This window comes from Procambarus clarkii, chromosome 52, assembly GCF_040958095.1.
Source record: "Procambarus clarkii isolate CNS0578487 chromosome 52, FALCON_Pclarkii_2.0, whole genome shotgun sequence".
NCBI lineage: Eukaryota > Metazoa > Arthropoda > Malacostraca > Decapoda > Cambaridae > Procambarus > Procambarus clarkii.
Window position 1 is genome coordinate 19,589,495 of NC_091201.1, and position 19,880 is coordinate 19,609,374.

The 19,880-nt window shown below is 50.2% G+C and overlaps 1 protein-coding gene across 1 annotated transcript in view; it reads left to right on the forward strand.

Annotated features, from left to right (window-relative positions):
* Positions 1 to 19,583, forward strand: part of LOC123763679 (sphingomyelin phosphodiesterase) — a gene marked incomplete in the record, with an annotated part of 310,341 nt that extends 290,758 nt beyond the window's left edge. Inside the window, 3 exon segments of the mRNA XM_069304313.1 lie at positions 2,508 to 2,608; positions 11,510 to 11,596; positions 19,223 to 19,583. Coding sequence (XP_069160414.1) covers positions 2,508 to 2,608; positions 11,510 to 11,596; positions 19,223 to 19,346 — 312 coding nt within the window.
* Between the last annotated feature and the right edge of the window lie 297 nt (positions 19,584 to 19,880).

A 19,880-nucleotide genomic window follows, 5' to 3' on the forward strand; every position in this document is an offset into this window, starting at 1 on the left:
TCGGTGAAAGAAATGGCCCGATATTTGGCCCTGTGCATACTGATGGGCATAGTGAAGATGCCTACAATGAGGATGTACTGGCAGACGAATCAGATGTGGCATTGTCGATTCTTCAACTTGTTTATGTCGTCTGCTCGGTTCCAACACATTTCTAAGTTCTTCCACATGTTTACACATGTGGCACACTTAGACTACAACGTGGCGCCCCCAAGGATCTGCAACAAGTTGTAAAGGGTAAAATGGCAACCGACACGACCGTATACATGCGTAAGGATAACACCTTTGTTATAGTTTGGAAGGACAAGCGCCCCGTCTCTGTCATCACCAATATCCACAATGCCGACACTACTCAAGCACAGCGCAGGAAACGCGTTCGTAAAGGTGATGGGAGAACTGGAGTAGAAATTGTGAAAATGAACAAACCCAAGGCCATAGTGGATTACAATAAGTTCATGAAAGGTGTTGATCATTTTGATCAAATGGTCAAATATTATGAGTTTGCAAGAAAAACCCACAAATGGACCAAGAAGATCACTTTCTATTTTCTGCAAATGGCCATGCACAATGCATACGCATTGTATAACCACTACTCAACAGATACAAAAAAACTAACACTATTAGAGTTTCACGCAGTAGGAATAAAAGCCTTATTGGCGTGGAACAGCAAGGAATGGCCAACAACAACAAGTATACCACATGTTCCCGACATAGATGCCAGCGCAGCTCCTCCTGCTGACGCGGCAGTTTCAACACCCGGGCCATCTGGTGCTAGGCGTCCTCTGTTCACCTCAACACCTAAAGCCCACTCATCAACCACAAATTCTGAAATGGACATTGAGGACATAGAACCACTTGATGTTTCTGATTTCATAGAAGATTCTACTACAAGTTTGGTGGTTCCTGTAGAAGACAATATTCTTCCAGTGAATCCAAAAAATACAAGAATTATAGATTCAGAACAACGTCTCAACTACAAGTTGACGCATGAACTCGTGCACTTGGCTAAAAAAAAAAGATGCCGTGTTTGTTACAAGTCTGGCAAAAGGAGGGACGTGATATATGGATGTAAAACTTGTGATGTGGCACTGTGCGCTGCGCCTTGCTACACAAGGTACCACCGAAGAAAGATATTTTGGGTGGAGAAAAAATAACCACCGGCAACAGCTTCACTCCACCTAAGAAACATCAGATGAGCAACTTCAGGATCAGAAGCCTGAAGATGGTGGAGTGAAGAAAAAATGCTCAACTGTTGATCTTCAATCAACATAGACAGGGTAAGTACACCTATTTGGAATTTTTTATCATCTATAAGAAGTTGTATTATATACGTTTTGTAGAGAATTTATTTGCGAATTTTTTGGTACCAGAATGAATATTATATCACATAAACTTCTATGAGTAAAAAAAAAAAACACAAAGTATGTTTGGGGGTGTGGAGGGTGTGGCTCTGGGTGTGGCGGTCGTGTGGCAGTGGGTTCCCTTTAGCCGTTGATATATCCAACACGTGGGAAATATTTGTATGTGTTATGTATATGTCTGTGTAGGGAATTTTACTGCGATCACTGTCATACAAATTATAAAATGTTTCAACAAGTATAAACATGAGAAACATCAAACGAACGAAAACAATGCGTTCGTTTCTGCCGTGAAAGCATACTGAGCGACGTGGTTCTATATTTGGCGCTTCTCTTACACATGCTTTGTACAAATGTTATACATTTCATCTTATAGAAAATTTTATTGCGAACACATTGGTATAAAAAAGAAATACGTACATAGAAAAGTAGGGTCAGACAACGTATAAATGTATAAACTTTCCAAGCATGATTTCCCCCCTGTGTTTTCGCCAGTGCGCTCGCGGCTAACTACTCTCCACTTCCCACACTCTTGCGGGTGGGCAATTACCTATATTAAACATTCATATGCATATGTCCGTGTAGAGAATTTTATTGCGATTCCAATGATACCAAAATTAGCGATGTAGGACAACTGTAGGCTTCGCAACCATTAAGAGAGTGGAAACATTTTGTTGCTGTTTGGCGCTCTCGGCGAGTGATCTGCATAGTTTTTTATTTGGTGTTGATACTCCTTATGCTTGGGCGGCATTTTATAGGTATGCTCTTATAGACAATTTCATTGCGAACACAGTGATACCAAATTTAAATACGTGCGCCTTCAATTATTGTCAGGACAGTCAAAAGAGTGTACACTTTTTCGGTCTTACGCGTAGGGGCGCGAAGTGCCGAAAGCATCTAGGGTATTGATTTTTTTTGAGCGCCGAGAGCGCGAAATTGTTAACCAGATTCTGGTTCTGGTTGCCAGTAGTACTACATAAATTTTGTAAACTATAGAGGAAACTCAACTGCCACTCAAGAAAATGGTATTGCAGCTAAAGGGTTAATAAAAACTTGATTTAATATATCAATATGGTCTCCTACCACACTTGATGCTGATAAAATGATTTTGTTAACGGTATTATGATGTTAAAATTTTAATTTTTGTTACAGAGAGTGTTGAATACTGAGAACTGGGTACTAGACCTGGATGAGGCAAATGAGAATGATGACCCAGACTTCTATCTACTCTACACAGCAAAGGAGGCCTATGGGTTAGACCACACTATTTTCAGTTCTTGTCTCTTAACTGCACTTTTAAGTGTTAAAGTATAGTAATTCAGTATATTGATTGAATGTGTAATGTGGTTATCGTATGTTGACTTTAATTACTATTGTCTGATTTTTGTAGCAATGATGCTAATATGGATATAATAGCTCTATATGGACGCAGGGAAGTTTACCTTGACCCACAGAAAAATTCTGCTATTGTTTTATAATAATATTAATAATTCATTTTGTTGGGGGACAGTCAGCCAGTATATACATACAGTATATGTTAGGCTTATATTGAGGTCCCCACTAAGGTCGAATTACTGACCCTCCCCAGGATACAATCCCATAACATGCTGACTAACTCCTGGGTACCTATGAACTGCTAGGTGGACAGGAGCATGAGGTGATAGGAAACACTTTTTAGTTTTATGATTGCTTACTTTGCTAATGTCATTGTTGTTGCAAATATTACTATGCTAATGCAGTAATCATGGTATAAAATTCATTATAATTATACGATATGTATGCTGATTACAATTTTCATATGGTTTTCGTAGCTATATGATTATAATTAAGAATACTGTGAGAATAAAGAATCTGCAGAAGGCCTGTTGGATCACATGAGGCAGCTATTTACACATGGGCTGTAGAAGAACTAGTTGGCAAAAGAGAGGGCCTTATAATAATCAAGAAAGAGAGGTTATAGTAAAAGCAGATAAAGATAAATCATATTTGTTGATACTTTGTGACTTGAGTTTGAAATAAATAGACTTGGTAGTATATGAAGCAAGGACACAGGACATCCGGACCGGCCAATTTGTAAACCTTGGAATCTTTCATGTGTCAAGACGTTAAAGAGGCCATGAGAATGAGAGAAGAGAATGTTCCAGCATTGCTGGATTTTGTATTTACTAGAAAAGAAGAAGTTATTTGATATTCAGTATTCAGCTAGTTGTGTTTGCGGGGGTTGAGCTTTGCTCTTTCGGCCCGCCTCTCAACTGTCAATCAACTGTTTACTAACTACTTTTTTTCTGGGGGGAGCCCCTACGGCTCCCTGGAGCTTATCGGGCTAATGTGTGTTATGTTAGACCGGGACATTAGCTATGGAGTTCAGACCTACCAGGGACCAGCGCCAGAACCTGGCCCCTTCAGAGAGGTTTCAGGGAGCAATGGCCCTGGAAAACCCCATATGTTTGGGGGTTTTCCTTATCTGCCATCGACCGGGGTTAGGCACCCAGAAAGGTAGGCGAAACAAAACAAACCCCACATGGTAAAAAACTACAACAAAAACCGAACAGAGAGGTAGAAAACTCCCTACAATCCCAAGGAAAACAATCAAACAATCAATTTACTGCCGCGCCGGTCGTCCGCGCAGCCCTCCCCTCCCCGGGAGGGGGAGGGGGAGGGGGGGGCCCCGGACCTCACCGCGCCGGCTGCCGTCAGTTCGCAAGCTAGTGTCAACCGGGATAGACGCTTCTCTGGCCTCAAATTCCTTGGCGGTGTTTGCCTCGTGTGGCGTTCTCTGCTGTTGTTGTGGTGTGCGGTGGCCAGGAGTACTTCATCAGTGCCGGGGCTGCATGCGTCTAGGGCTTCCTTCCCTAGGCGCCCTGTGAGTACTGCCCTTGCGTGTCAGGGTTATCTTCTCTGGGGTGTTCGGGAACCGCTCCCATAGAGGTTTTTGCTGCTCGGCATTTGCCTCGCCCTTGGGGCCAGCTGGGGCTTGGGGCCCTTGTTTGGCCTTGGGTAGGGAGTGGTTTTGTGCTGGTTAGGGCGTCAAGGTGTTGCGCGGCCTGCCACCTAAGCGGCGACCGGTTCCTGTTGCTCTGGGGACGGTGTACTTTTGCGGGGTTTTTCTTTTGTTTTGTTTTTGGTTGCCTGGTGGAGGTGCTGCCTCGTGGGCCCATAGTTCCCCTGGTATTGTTTTGGTGGTCCTCTGCTAGGCCCCCGTGCTTGTACACGTCCCAGGGGTTTTCAGTATTATCATTTACCCGTGTTTTGTTTGGGTTTCTTAACCAGTTAGCAACACCTTGCCCGGGCTTCCCGTAGTTGCTACCCTACGGGCCCTGGAAACCCCTGTCGGGGCTCGGGGACCCATGGATGCGTCTCCCGAGTTCCAGCCTGCCTTGTGCGGGTTTGAAGGTTGCAGTGTGCCCTTGTCTCAGGGTGACAGTCACCTGTTTTGCCTCCGTCATGCTGCCTGTTGGGTCAATGACACCTTTGACCCGGAGTCTTGCGAGTCCTGTTCTCTGCTTGTGCTCAGGTTTTACTCTGAGGATGTTCCTATTAGAGTACAGGCAGCATCAGCGTTGCATGTTAGATTTAGGTTATTGCAACGCGCTAGGTCGGTTTCCCGCCTGGATGCCCCGAGGCTGCCCCGTTTTGGCTTTAGGGACCCTGACCTGGGGGCGTTGATTGCTATGGCTTTGACTCCTACGCCCTCTGGTCCTTCCCCTGTGGTTCTTCCTGCACCACCCCCCTGTGTCCGGCTCCGAAACGTATGCGGTTTTCGGCCTTGGCACAGGATTTAGTTGGTGGAGAGACTCGGGCTGCTTCGGGGGCTGCCCCATCCGGGTCGGGGACGGAGGCATTTGAGCCGGTTCCTCCTGCCGAGGCTTCTGGGTCCCACCAGCAGGCCCCCTTGTCTGCCTTTCCCTTGGACTCTACCTTCAGGGGTAGAGGGTTTGGAGGACGGCTCTGCCCCGGGTCCCGACGTAAGGGATCCTGGGGCTGGGGAGGAGTCGGCCTGGGGGCCTTGGGCCCCCTGTGACCCCGCTTGGGTGCTTTTGCCTTCCCCACGGGGTTTATTGTTGCAGGGGGAGGGGTTTTCTTATCCTCCCTCCCTGTATGAGTATGATTTGGGTTCGGCTCCTCCCCGGGTTCGGTTCCGGGCGCCTTTGGGTACCTCGGCTCCGTCTTTATAGGGGTTTGCTACTTCCCGTCTCTCCGCGAAGGTGGCTCGGGAAGCTCTTGCTGCATACCTCTTGCGAGACCCGGGTTATGCCTCCCCAATGGATCCGTCCTCGTTTGAGTTCGGTTCTTCTTCCCGTTTTTGGGTGCGTTTGGAGGTTCCGGGGTCTTCCTGGCTAGCAGACTGCCCTTTCTTTTCGTTGGGGGCGTGGCATGGGTTCTGTCGGACTCGCACGCTTGATTGGCGTGAGACTGCTACTTTTATGCAGGTTTACCTGGGGGGCGAGTTTGAGCACCTTAATGCGTGCTTATTCGCTCCTGTGCTTTCTCGGGATGTTGGCCTTTTCCAGCTTCACGTGCAGGTTCCTCAGCTTTCGGCTTCATTGGTTGCGGAGGAGTTGCGCTCCCGTGGGCATTTGGCTTCGGTCTTGCGTTTCTTTTCCCTTCTCGAGCTCTCTTCTGCTTGGCTCGAGGAGGATGTGGGAGCGTTGAGTGAAGGGCCTTCGTCCGGGGCGCTTTCTTCGGCAGCTAGGGCGTCGGCTGCACTGTTGAAGCTCTTTGCGCCCATCCTGAAGGAAGCGGTGTCTCTGTTTTTTGCTTCTCGCCTCGCGTGCCGTCAGGCTGTGCTCGCCCTCTCTTTGGATTCCGCTTGGGCCCTGGCTCTTAGGTTTTCGTCTCCTTTTTGTCCGTTGCTGCTTGCAGAGTCTGCAGTGTCCCAGTTTCTGCATGCGGCTTCGGCTAGTTGTCGTCCTATGGCGGACTTGTTGATTCTCCGGAGCAGTCGTTCTCGGCAGTTTCGGAGGGGTCGTGCCAGGGTTTCGGTTTCCGCTGGTCGAGGTGGGCCTTTGGTGCCAGTTTCTGAGCCGTTGTTCCCTTTGGGGCCAGCGTCGTCTGGGCGGCGCAGTGTTCGCCCTGTTCGACGGTTGGGTTCTCGTACGGGGCGTCGGCCCTTTCGCAGTTTGCCCCGTTGACGGGGCGATGGGAGGGAGGCTCGCTCTGTTTGCCCACGCTTGGTCCCACGATTTGTGGGCCTTTTCGGTCGTGTCATCCGGCCTGCGGTGGCATTGGGCGACTCGTCCTCCTTTGGGGGGTTCGGGGCGAACAGGGCAGGTCTCTTCTCCTGCGCTTTGTCAAGTCATCTTGGAGTGGGTGCGCTTGGGCGTGGTCGAACCGACTACGTCCCTCAGGTGGGTTTCCCGCCTGTTTCCAGTGCCGAAACGGGACTGTGCGGATCTGAGGTTCATTCTGGACTTGTCCCGTCTGAACCCCTGGATTCCTTGCCCCTCCTTTCGGATGACTACTCTGTCTCAGGTCCGGCTTCTGTTGGAGCCGGGTGCCTGGATGGTGTCCCTGGACCTCAAGGACGCGTATTGGCACGTTCCTATTCATCCGGGGTTCAGGGACTGGTTAGGCTTCGTGGTAGGGCGTCACGCTTACCGTTTTCGATGCCTACCTTTTGGCCTGAATCTGGCACCTCGCGTTTTCACGCGTCTGACCCGAGTTGTGGTGACCCGTCTGCGTCTTCTAGGGATTCGGGTTTTGGCCTACCTCGACGACTGGCTGGTGTGGGCTCCCAGTCGGTCAGCTTGTCTGCTCGCCAGGGATTTGGTTCTTTCCCAGCTCGCCAGGTTCGGGTTCCTGGTGAACTGGAGGAAGTCCCATCTGGTTCCGTCCCAGGTTCGGACCAGGCTGGGTCTTGTTTGGGATTCTCGGACCGCTTCCTTGTCTCTCTCTCCGGTGGCGTTGCGGCGGCTGCGGGACCGCCGTTTGCTGTTTCTGAGGGGGTCCCGGGTCACTCGGCGGTTGCTCGAGCGGTTGTGCGGGAGTCTGAACTTCGCCATGCTAGTCTACCCGCCGGGTCGGGTTTGGCTTCGGCGTCTGTTTTGGTTCCTTCGGGGACGTCCTTTCCGCCTCTCTCGCGATCGTTGGGTTCGCCCTCCGGGGGTCTTATGTCGGTTGCTGCGTCACCGTCTTCCTCTTCGGATTTTTCGGGGTTCGGTGCCTTGGCGCCTTCCCGAGCCCTCGCTCGATGTGTTCACGGACACGTCGTCTCTCGGCTGGGGCTTTGTGACCAGTGCTCACCAGGCAGGCCAGGGACGGTGGGGTCCGTCCTTCCATCGGGCTCACAGCACGCTTCAGGAGTTCGCGGCTGTCTGGTTCGCGCTTCGGAGGATTCGGGTCGCTCGGGGATCGACCATTCGCCTCCATTCGGACTGTTCTCCGGTGGTTCATTGCCTGAACCGCGGGGGTTCTCTTCAGTCCTTGGCTCTTTGGGGTTGGTCCCTTCGAGTGGTTCGTCTGCTGGATTCTCGGGGTTTGGCTCTCCGTGCGGTTCACGTCCGGGGAGTGTCAAACGTTCTGGCGGACGGTCTGTCTCGCTTCCTTCCCCTGTCCACGGAATGGACGGTCGACGACGACTCGTTTCGTTGGATCTGCCAGACGTACGGTCTCCCAGATGTGGACCTCTTCGCGTCGGCGTGGTCCCGGTGTCTCCCTCTATATGTGACGCCCTTCCCCGACTGCAAGGCGTTCGCGGTGGATGCTTTTCGGCAGGACTGGTCGAGGTGGGGTTACCTGTACCTTTTTCCTCCGGTCCAGCTGTTGCTTCGGGTTCTGGTTCGGTTAGAGACATTCCCGGGGAGAGTAGTCCTCGTGGCCCCTTGGTGGCCGGCCCAGCCTTGGTTTCCGGTGCTTTTGGCTCGGTGCCCGAACCCGGGACGTTTCCCGCGGCTCCGCCTATTTCAGCAGGTCGGCCCGATCCGGTACGGGGCTGGTTCGACCTTCTCCTCTGCTCTTCGCGTCTGGTCTTTTTGACGCGGGTGTATCACCATTTCTATGGTGATCAGGTGGCTTCTTTGATGGTGTCCCACCTGAGAGCTTCGTCTAGGTGACAGTATGAAGTTTCCTGGCGTTCCTTTCGCCATTTTCTGGCTCTTCGTAGGTTGTCTTTTCTTTCGGATCGGGTTGTTTTGTCCTTCCTTACTTGGCTTTTTCAGGACCGTCATTTGATGCCTAATACTGTCGCCTCGTATCGTGCGGCGCTGGCGGAGCCGCTCCAGCTCGCTTTCGGGGTGGACGTCACATCTGCCCCGTTTCGTAAGCTTTCCCGTGCTATGTTTCACCTCCGGCCTGCTCATGCGCCGCCTGAGCCGTCCTGGTCCTTGGACAGGGTGCTCTCCTATCTTTCCTCTCCTCGGTTTGTGGTGGCCCCTTCGGTTCCTGATTGTTTTTCCAAGGCTTTGTTTTTGTTGGCATTGGCCTCTGGGGGCCGGGTAGGGGAGCTTCATGCTCTCCTCCGGCGCAGGGGTTTCTGCTCTTTTGGTCCTGGGGGTAGGTTTGTCCGTTTGCAGCCTTCTCCGTCCTTTCTGGCGAAGAACGAGACGGCTGCTTTCCGGAGGGGTCTGTGGGTCATTGATGCTTGGTTGGTTCAGCCGGGGGTGCATCATGTGTTGTGTCCTGTTGCTGCACTTCGCCGTTACCTGCGCGCTTCGGCCGGAGTGGCTGGGGATGCGCTTTGGGTTGATCCGGTTTCCCTCGTCCCCTGTTCCAAGGCTCGGGTCTCCCAGGTTGTCCGCAGGGTTATTAAATCTAGCCAGCCTGCGGTCAATCCTCGCGCCCATGACGTTAGGAAGTTTGCGGCTTTGGCTGCCGTGTTTGGTAATATGTCTTGGGCTCATATTCGGGCGCGTGGATTTTGGAAGTCGAACAGGGTCCTGGCCGCCCGTTATTTGGTGAATGTCCCTGCTCCTCGTCGTTCTTGTGTTGCTTTGGGTCGCAGGTTGCAGCCAGTTGTCTCGACTTCGAGTTGAGGAGTTTGTGGCCACCGCCTCCCGGGTAAGTCCCATTTTTCCTTCTCTTTGGGTATGTAGCTCCAGGGAGCCGTAGGGGCTCCCCCCAGAAAACCAGCGTTGAATGTAATGAAACGCCATTTTCTGGGTGAGCCCCGGAGGCTCCCTGGATACCCTCCCTCCCATCCGGTCGGCGGGATTTTTCGCGTTGGTTGAAGCCTAGTTTCCGAACTGACGGCAGCCGGCGCGGTGAGGTCCGGGGCCCCCCCTCCCCCTCCCGGGGAGGGGAGGGCTGCGCGGACGACCGGCGCGGCAGTAAATTGATTGTTTGATTGTTTTCCTTGGGATTGTAGGGAGTTTTCTACCTCTCTGTTCGGTTTTTGTTGTAGTTTTTTACCATGTGGGGTTTGTTTTGTTTCGCCTACCTTTCTGGGTGCCTAACCCCGGTCGATGGCAGATAAGGAAAACCCCCAAACATATGGGGTTTTCCAGGGCCATTGCTCCCTGAAACCTCTCTGAAGGGGCCAGGTTCTGGCGCTGGTCCCTGGTAGGTCTGAACTCCATAGCTAATGTCCCGGTCTAACATAACACACATTAGCCCGATAAGCTCCAGGGAGCCTCCGGGGCTCACCCAGAAAATGGCGTTTCATTACATTCAACGCTGGTTTTTTCCCACACCACACACACACACACCCCAGGAAGCAGCCCGTGACAGCTGACTAACTCCCAGGTACCTATTTACTGATAGGTAACAGGGGCATTCAGGGTGAAAGAAACTTTGCAAATTTGTTTCTGCCTCATGCGGGAATCGAACCCGCACCACAGAGAATTACGAGTCCTGTGCACTATCCACCGGGCTACGAGACCCCTACCAGTACCTTTCTCAATTTGGCAAGAGCGACCATGTCTTTTTAAAATAAAATATGCCGTGCATTATTGAAGAGATTGGAAAGAGGGAAAATAGTGGAAAAACTTTATTTCATGAGAGGATGCTATTGCAGACTTAGCAAGTTCTTTAATGAAGTTGATTGAGAAGATTTGTTGTTAGACAAGGAAATAATATGTATACCAAATTTTGTGAGCTATGATGATGATGCAACAAAATTTATACAAGACAGAAACACTGTCAAAAGTCAGAAAGACAGAAATTAGGCGAGCTAACCAGACAAGTCAGGGGATTCAGGTGGGCCACACTGACCTTCACATTTTACCTCTATCCCCTCAACCCAAAAAGTGTGTTGCCACCCCACTGGATTGTAGGTGCTGGGTTTGGCTCAACAACCAGATGAAGAAACAATGGGAAATATATGGGTTTCCATGCACAGCAAGAACATGGGTGGTAAAGTCACATAGGTGAATTTTGCTTATGTACCATCACAGCAGGTATGAAATGGAAGCAGAAGTTATCAACACCTATCAAGCACCCCTTGAGGGGTAGGGTGAACCAAAGATGAAGCTGGATATGGGGCCCAATGTAGCTAGCATTAAGGACCCCAATCTTTCATCACAGTCCATCTTGGAGGCCTTTTTGCCTGCCCCAAGAGCCTGAAACATTGATTCGTTTCCCATGTGCATTCTATTTATTAAAATTTAGGCACTGGAGTCAAGGGATACCAACAACCAGGGCCCAGAGGGAGGCTGAGCATTGATTAGTGCAGGAAAGGGTGTGTTGTCCCAAGTGGTGCACTCCCTTTTCAACATGGAATTCCTGCCACATCAAACATTTTCCATTGCTGGTGCAAAGACCTCTTTCTCCCTCGCACCCCAGCCCAGACATCCAAACCTACCTCCAAGTGGTTTCCCTCCTGGGTTACCCCTTCGGCATGTGATCCAATGACCTGAACAGTTACCCTACATGGTTTCTTCATATATACAATGCCCAGAGGGAGGGGGGGAGAAGAAGCAACTTCCACTGGTCTCAGGGCATCATATGTGAGCCCCCTCACCATGACAAGATGAAACCCTCAAGGGGAGGACACAGGTGTTGTATAGTGTTGATGTTTACTTATGATAAGTTGGTTGGTACTATATGTAATCCCAGATAAACAAAATTTTATGCTGGGATGCATTATTGACTATTTGAGTACAGTCAGAGCAGTCTCTTGTCACCTGCTGTCACTTTCATTCCTTTCCATTTGTTAGGTTGAAGGTATAAATATGGAAGTACACACTGCATAACTTACTTGCTTTCTTATGTATGTACAGAATGACAGACTTGTTCCCAGCATCATGGGACAACTTAGTGGACCAGATGAAGGAGCCCAACAGTACTGTTTTCAATGATTTCTTTAAGTAAGTTCTCTCCTGTCTTAAACCTGTTGGGAGTGTGTTATAGTTTAAAAATAATCAGTGTTGTCTTTTGCCTATGTTAAGACAATTATGTCACAAACATAATTACTACAGTATATAAAAAAAAATCCTAAATATTGTAACATATGTCCATAATGCACATACAGTATTCATCATTGAGATACAGAACCATTTATACAAGTACATAGAATTTTTATTGAATGTACAGTGCAAAGTGGCATAGAACATGGTGTACATAATGTTGAATGTAAATCAGATGGCATGACAGGAGGGTGAGGTGCCAGATAGTTGGACTAAGGTCATTGTGGTCCCTGTTGATAAAGGATAAGAGTAGCAGAGAAGAATGTTAGGACTAGAGTGGGGAATAGTTTACTTAGTTTTCCAGGAAGCTGTATGCATGGTTGTAATTTTTTCTTGAGAGAGAGCGCACAGGAGAGCGAGCAAGCAAGCATGTTGTAGGATAGGAGAGGAATGTGGTGATGTTAGGATGGGAAGATAATGTACTGATCAGATTTTTATTGTGAAAATGATTGTTGAAAAATTTCTAGTAGAGGTGAGAAAATTGTATGCTACTTTTGCTACTTTCATGGATTTAGAAAAATCCAGCATTGAATGTATTGAAACGCCACTTTCTGGGTGAGACCCTGAGGCTTCCCGGAGCTATACCAGGCTGATATGCTAACGTCAGACTTTGACATCAGTCATGTGTATGGAATTCTCGGGCCTCCCAGGGACCACGGCCAGAACCTGGCCCCCTCAGAGAGGCAAGGGAAACAATGGCCTATAGAAACCCCCGTGTGGTTGGAAACATTCTATGTCTGCCATCGACCGAGTCAAGCATCCAGAAAGGTAAGCATTCCAAAACAAACCCCTATTCTGGTTAAAATTGCTACCAAAAGCCGAACTAGTGGATAGAATTCCCCAACAGAAAACAAGCAAACTAGTATGACGTCACACGTCACTGCGCCGCTGTCTGCGCAGCTCCCCCCCTCCTCTGGAGGGGGAAGGGGGAGCCCCAGACCTCTCATGCCGGCTATCCACCCATCAGTTTTGAGGCTGGATGTCAAAACGTGTGAAAAACCGCTGACCGGAGGGAGGGAGGGAGGGTTGCCGGAGAGTCTCCGGGTCTCACCCAGAAAATAGGGTTTCATTACATTCAATGCTGGATTCCTGGAGGGAGCCCCGTCGGCTCCTTGGAGCTAACTACCCACAGAGGAAGGTCAAAGGGACGGAACCGGGAGGCGGTCACCACGCACCCCTCAATGGAAGTGAGACAACCGGCTGCAAACACCAACCCAAGGCGACACAGCCCCGAAAGAGCCCGGGAACAACACGAGACAATGAGCAGCTAGGCCCCTGTACGAACGCCAAAAGATCCATGCCCGAATGACAGCAAGGACACACCGCCCAGACGGCAGCAAGAGCCGCGAAGCCACGAACGCCATGGGCATGGGGAAAGAACACAGGCAGGCCAGCTGCAATAACATGGCAGACAACCCGGGACACCTTCACCCATAAACAGGGAAGAACGAAACCGGATCAACTCGAAGCGTGCCCCGGACATAGAGGCCGTGGCACGCAAATAACAGAGGAGGGCCGCCACTGAACACAAAACACGACGCACCCCCAGCTCAACCAACCAAGCACCAACAAACCAAGGACCTCTCCGGAACACAGCAGCCCCATCCCGTGCCAGAAAAGATGGAGACGGCCGCCACCGAAGAACCAAAACGCCAAGACCAAAGGGGCAGAAACCCCTGCGGAGGAGAGCAAGAAGCCCAGCAACCCGACCCCCAGAGGCAAATGCCAACAGGAAAATGAGCCGTCGAGAAACAAACCTGAACCAAAGGGGCGCCACCAACCGAGGAGAAGACAGAGCACACTGACCAGAGACCAGGACGGTGCAAGCAACACATGAACAGGCCGGAAGTGAAACAACACACGAGACAGCTTACTAACGGTGCAGAAGCAACACCAAGACCGAAAGCAAGCTGAAGCGACTCCATCAGTGCTGCACGAAACGAGGCGACAGTATGTGGGAAGACGACGGCCCCCAATCCCCACCAGAAAAACCAAGCCGACGCTAACAACCACAGCCACCTAAGAAGGGACAGGAGGAAAAGGAAGGACCACCAAAATACCCCATACTGACGCCAAGAAGAAGCATGCAGGTGGGACACAAACAACGAAGCCACCAGACCACCAACCGGAGGCGAGACACATGAGGCAGAACGTTATCAGCCCCGACAAGGCCCAACCGAGCCCAGGAAGAGGCGGAGTCGCGGGAAGATCTCGGGCGCGACCACCAAAGAAGCCCAAGCCGGCAAATAAGGAGATGGAACATCTGCCGAACAGAAAGCTCCCCAATGTGAGCAAGCCCGCCAGAAGATCAGAAACGACGGGTCCGACGCGAGGCATCGCAAGACCCTGAAAAGCCAACAGGCAGGGCAAGCCAGGAAAACCAAAGAAGGTGTAAGGGTTGGCACCAGACCAGTACCCAAACCAAGGGGTACGAGCAACGAAAACAGACCAAGACACATAAGCGCATCGTATGACACAGGCTGAAGGAACGTCCAAGAAGCCAAGGAACGCACGAAGGAAAACTGCGGCAGAGTAGGAAATAAAGGGAGCGCACAAGGAAGGGAAGCGGCGGAAACCGATTCCCCCCCCCCCCCATACAGCAGCAAGTGCAGGCAAAACCCAGCAGAGGAGATGCCAGGGAGGCAACAGGGAAGAGGCAGGACAAAAAACCCAAAACTCAAACCCCAGGAAACACAACCAGGGATGGACAATCAAGCGTGGACAGAACCCCACGCACATGGAAGAGCCAAGCCAGGGGACCCGAAGACCACGAAAAACAACACAAGCAAACCCAAACATGCAACCCCAGGCACAAAACAGCAGCAAAGTGTCACACCACAACATCCTGACACAGGAACAAGGACATGCCACCGCGAAACACGTTGCCAATGCATAGGTGCAGCAGCAACATGCACCACACGCAACATGCAACATGTATGCAGCAACTTGTCTCTGCGAAGGCAGAGAATGGTGCAGGCAGACTCCAGGCCGACCCCAGACAGGGCCAACGGAGACACGACAGAGCCCAGCAGGCCCAGGAACCTGCACACCAGGCGACCGACGGTGGAGATACCTGCTCGATACCTGCTTGATGGGGTTCTGGGAGTTCATTTACTCCCCAAGCCCAGTCCGAGGCTAGGCTTGACTTGTGAGAGGTTGGTCCACCAGGCTGTTGCTTGGAGCGGCCCGGTGGCCCACATACCAACCACAGCCAGGTTGGTCCGGAACTTTTATTAGAAAACAGTCTAGTTTTCTCTTAAAGATGTCCATGGATGTACCAGCAATATTTCTTATGCTCGCAGGTAGGACGTTGAAGAACTGCAGACCTCAGGTGTTTATACAGTGTTCCTCGATTGTGCCAATGGCACCACTGCTCTCCACTGGTACTATCCTGCATGTTCTTCAATATAGAGGGGACCAAAGAGCCAGAGCTCAAACCTCACAAGCACAACCAGGCGAGCCCAGCCTGGTGAGTACATAACCAGCACCACAACCCACACACCTTTGCATCTACCACTCACAAACAGAGTGGTAGACGGTTGGAACAAGTTAGGTGAGAAGGTGGTAGAGGCCAAGACCGTCAGTAGTTTCAAAGCATTATATGACAAAAAGTGCTGGGAAGACGGGACACCACGAGCGTAGCTCTCATCCTGTAACTACACTTAGGTACAGGTAATTACACACCACACACACACACCTCATAACATGGAAGACGTGGGTCCCCTGAATGACTCTAGCATGGGTTTGACATGCATATGAGTGGGACTCTGAAGGGTTGAAAAGGGACAGTCACCTGTGTGCTGACGGTCTCATATTTGTACATAAATATACCTAAATAAATACAGGTATATAAATATCTCCGCATCCAGCGCCCGGCCGAAAGACGCCAGACCGCAGAAACTCACCTGTTGAACGGAGGCACGAATGTGACACGACCCAACAGTGCCAAGAAGATCCCGGGAGCACCACCAGGTGAAGAAGCCAGAGCCGGACACGCAGGAGAGCAGGGTAGAGGCGAAGGAGGAGGCCCACACCCATGACACAGGGAAAACCTCGGCATCCTCCCCACAGCTGTAATCCAGGACACCCCAGGAGCGACGGGGCACATACCGGAGAAGGGAGAAGAGGGAGAGGCGAAGCACCCGAGAAAAAAGGGTGCAAAACACCAGCACTGGAACACACCGCCTAGACCAAAACAAACTCCCACAGCGCATGCGCAGGACACGCTGGCCGAACCGCACAACCCACTCTGCGGGAAGGCGCCAACTAGGACTACTGCACAAGAAAAGTAGCCAAACAGAATGCAACCCTAGGGAACCACTAATTAGAAAAACAACCCATCACATGGGACAGGAGCCAAAAGAGTAAGCAGCGACAACATAACCGGCCAATGAAGTGAAGACAAGGAGCCCCATTGGGAACCCAACCGGGCTACGAGTAGCCCAAACCGGCGACCCAGACTAGGAGCCGACGGACTTTCCAATAATACGGGAAGTAGCAAAAACCTACCCGAACCCTCGAGAACACAGAAGCAAACACAAGTCCCGAAGGCACACAAAGACACAGTCGCACCCAAGACCAAAAGTCACGTAGAACCTCAATAACGGGGAAACACGACGGAGATACCCCGTCCCAAGAAAAATGGGGGAGCAACGGAGAAGAGCACCCACCTACAGGATGGAACCAACCGACTCAAAGGACAAGGAACCGAGCCCGGGGAGGGGCCGACGCCCAACAAGTCGTATGGCGAAGGGGGAGGAAAAACCCCACTCCGCGTAACCGCAAGCCCCGCCTAGAGGGCAGAAAAAACCCCGCAGGGTCCTACGTGGCCTTAAGCCCCCCAAGTCAGCCCCTCCCCAGCCCCGGGAACCCACACGACAGGCCCCGGGGCCGAGCCGTCCCCCCAAAGCCCCGGCCGCACCAGAAAACCGGAGCAGCTGCGAAAATACTAAGGAAGGGAGCCCACTGGCAGACTCATACAACACGGCTGGAGGAACAGGCTCGAATGCCCCCGTCACTACCCCGGAAGGGGAATTCCCCGAGACCGCCCGAGTCTCAAAACCATCAAACCCCGCCCCGACCCCTCACCCACAGATGGTAAGGAACCGGATGGAGGTAGGAAGGGGGGATCCAGGGGAAAGACAAGGGGGCGTGGAAGAAACCAAAGCAACGAACACCCCCCCAAGTCCCAACACCAACCAAAACGGGGCAGCCCCGGAGCTCCCAGGGAGCAAACAAATGAGAGCGTTGCCACCACCAAAGCTCAACATGCAATGCCCCTGCTGCCTGCACCTGCATAGTCAGCATACAACTGGGTAACCGAGCCACAACGAGCAACAAAACTCGCAGGACTCCAGGTCCAAGGTGTCACCGACCCCACAGGCAGCAGACGGAGACAAAACAGAGTGTCACCCTGAGACAAGGGGTGAGAGCAACCCTCAAGCTCGCTGGAAGCGAGGGGGGACTCCGGGGTCACATCCATCGAACCCGCGCGCCCCCAGGGGTTTCCCCAGGGTCCCGAGCGTTTACTAAAATAGGACTCGCGCTCAGGTAATCCCAGGCAGGGTACTGCTAACTGGCGCCCAAAGCTACCAAACAACTTTCTTAGAATTGAACCCCTGGGATGTGTACACTCACGGGGACCACCAGAATAATACTTAGAACACAAGGGATACAGGGGGCAAGAATGAAGGCAGACCCCACACCAGGCAGATAAACAAAAATAAAAAAAAAAACTGCAGGAGGACAGCATACCCAGGCAGAACAGAGCCGGCCACCATATAGGTGAAAACAAGCTGCACAGCACCCTGCGCCCCATCAGTGCAAAACTGCCCCTTACCCTAAGGCGATCAAGGGAGACAGAACACCCAAGCACACAAAGGGCGGCCGAAAACCAAGCAGTAAACGGCCTAGCAGGGGCAGAACCCAAGGAACTTGTGGAAGGTGGCCCCAAGCCCCAAGGGCAGTACTTACAAGGCACCTAGGGAAGGTAACCCTAGGCGCATGCAGCCCAAGTACTGGAGACTCGCTCCCGGCTCACGCACCACCTAGAAGACAGACACCACACTCTAGGTACAGTGCTGAAACAACTAATGGAGCCAGAGCACACAACAGGTGCCTATAGCATCAGCCGAAGAACTGATGGGTGGATTACCGGCGTGAGAGGTCTGGGGCTCCCCCTGCGCAGACAGTGATGCGGTGATGTGTGACGTCATACTAGTTTGCTTGTTTTCTGTTGGGAAGTTCTATGTACTAGTTCGGCTTTTGGTAGCAATTTTAACCAGATTAGGGGTTTGTTTTGGAATACTTATCTTTCTGGATGCTTGACCCGGTCGATGGCAGACATAAAATGTTTCCAACCACACGGGGGTTTCTATAGGCCATTGCTCCCCTTGCCTCTCTGAGGGGGTCAGGTTCTGGCTGTGGTCCCAAGAAGGCCCTAGAACTCCATACACATGACTGATGCCAAAGTCTGACATTAGCATATCAGCCTGGTATAGCTCTGAGGAGCCGATGGGGCTCCCCCCAGAAAAAGCATATGACTGAGCTGATCATGAAGCATTGTGGATGTTTGAGAGATCTATGAAATGAGAGGAAGTTTATTAACAATTAACAGTATGTGTGACAAGGGGTAAGAAAAATATAGATAATTTTAACATTGGGATGGTCAATAGACAAGGAGGTTGTGTAATGTCTTCTAAACTCTATATTAAAGATGTGAAATATGACATCCCATTACTTTCTCTTACATCAAGATTGTATATAATATCAATTCAGGAAAAAGTTATGATTTCAGTATTTGAGACAAGGTAATGGGATGCCATAGATTTTGTAGGTCCTTAAGAGATGCAAGGCATAGTAATTTGAACTGTAAGATAAAAATGTGGGAAGATATATTGAAAGTAACTTATTAGTACTGTACTTGAATGAAGTGTCAGATAATAATGGGAGCATGGAAAGTGAAATAAAGAGTGGTAGGAGAGGAGATCAGTATAGGAAGAGGAAGGAATGTTAGTGTGGCAGTTAAGGAAAGATAGATGGTATACTACTCCCAGCCCTGAAATTTACAAGTGAAACATTGATATTAAAATAAAATGCTTATAAGAGTACAGGTAGTTAATTTGTTTAAAAAACAAATGGTGTATGCTGGATGGGTAAGTTAATGAAGTACAGGAGATATATGACTGAAAGGGGTGAGGGAATCAAATGTGGTGTGGATGAAGCACAATACACTGAGGTGATATTAACATGCAAATACGATGCCTGGAAAGATTCAATGACAGGTGTACAAGAGTGAAATAAGTAAAACATTTCAGTCCAACACATCTAAAAGCAGGACATTATTAGTTTCTGGTCTGATTGTTTTAACATTGAATCAATTTTATTCTAGCTAATCATAATTTGACCTACATTAAACTACCAACTTAATTTCATCAGTTTAGCCCAGCCCATTAGGGCCAAATTTAGTAAAATACAAAAATATGTAATTGTCATCCAGCAGGAGTAACTGGGATATTTTTGCATCAGGTATTACACTAAAGATGGCAGACCCTATCGTGAGGAAGGGTGTGACAGCGATTGCAAAACATCTCTTCTCTGTCGCCTGGTTACCTCTGATACTTCAGATCCCTCGCACTGTGAAGGCCTTTAAGACTGCAAGTTCTCACTGATACACTGCAAGTGTTCTAACTTAAGAAAAGACCACAGTTCATAAGAGTTACTTATTGTAAAATTCATGAGTTATGCCAAGAATATACTGAACTGTATAAATATTATTGCAGTGTTACAATACTGTATTATAAAGTTCACATTCTGGACCTAATGCTGGCATATATACTGTATTGGAATGCACTATTTTCATGGATGTATTAATAAAGTGCCAGGATTTTTTAAATTTTTAATACCCTTAATATATCAATTGTTTAGAAAACTCTTAACACCTTTGAACATACCAAAGATATTTAACTAAACTGCTTCAGATAGGACCCTCAAGGGTGTCGCCTTGTCGGGGTGAGGGGGCTCGCATATGGCAACTTGGGGTTGGGAGGGATTGCCTCGGCCCCACCTCCTGGCATTGCATGTGAAATTCCCTCAAGAGTTTCACTTTGTTGTGATGAGAGGCTCATGTACAACTCCCTGGAGCTGCTTAGGGTTGTCTCAGCCCTTCCTTCTTTCCCCCTCCAAG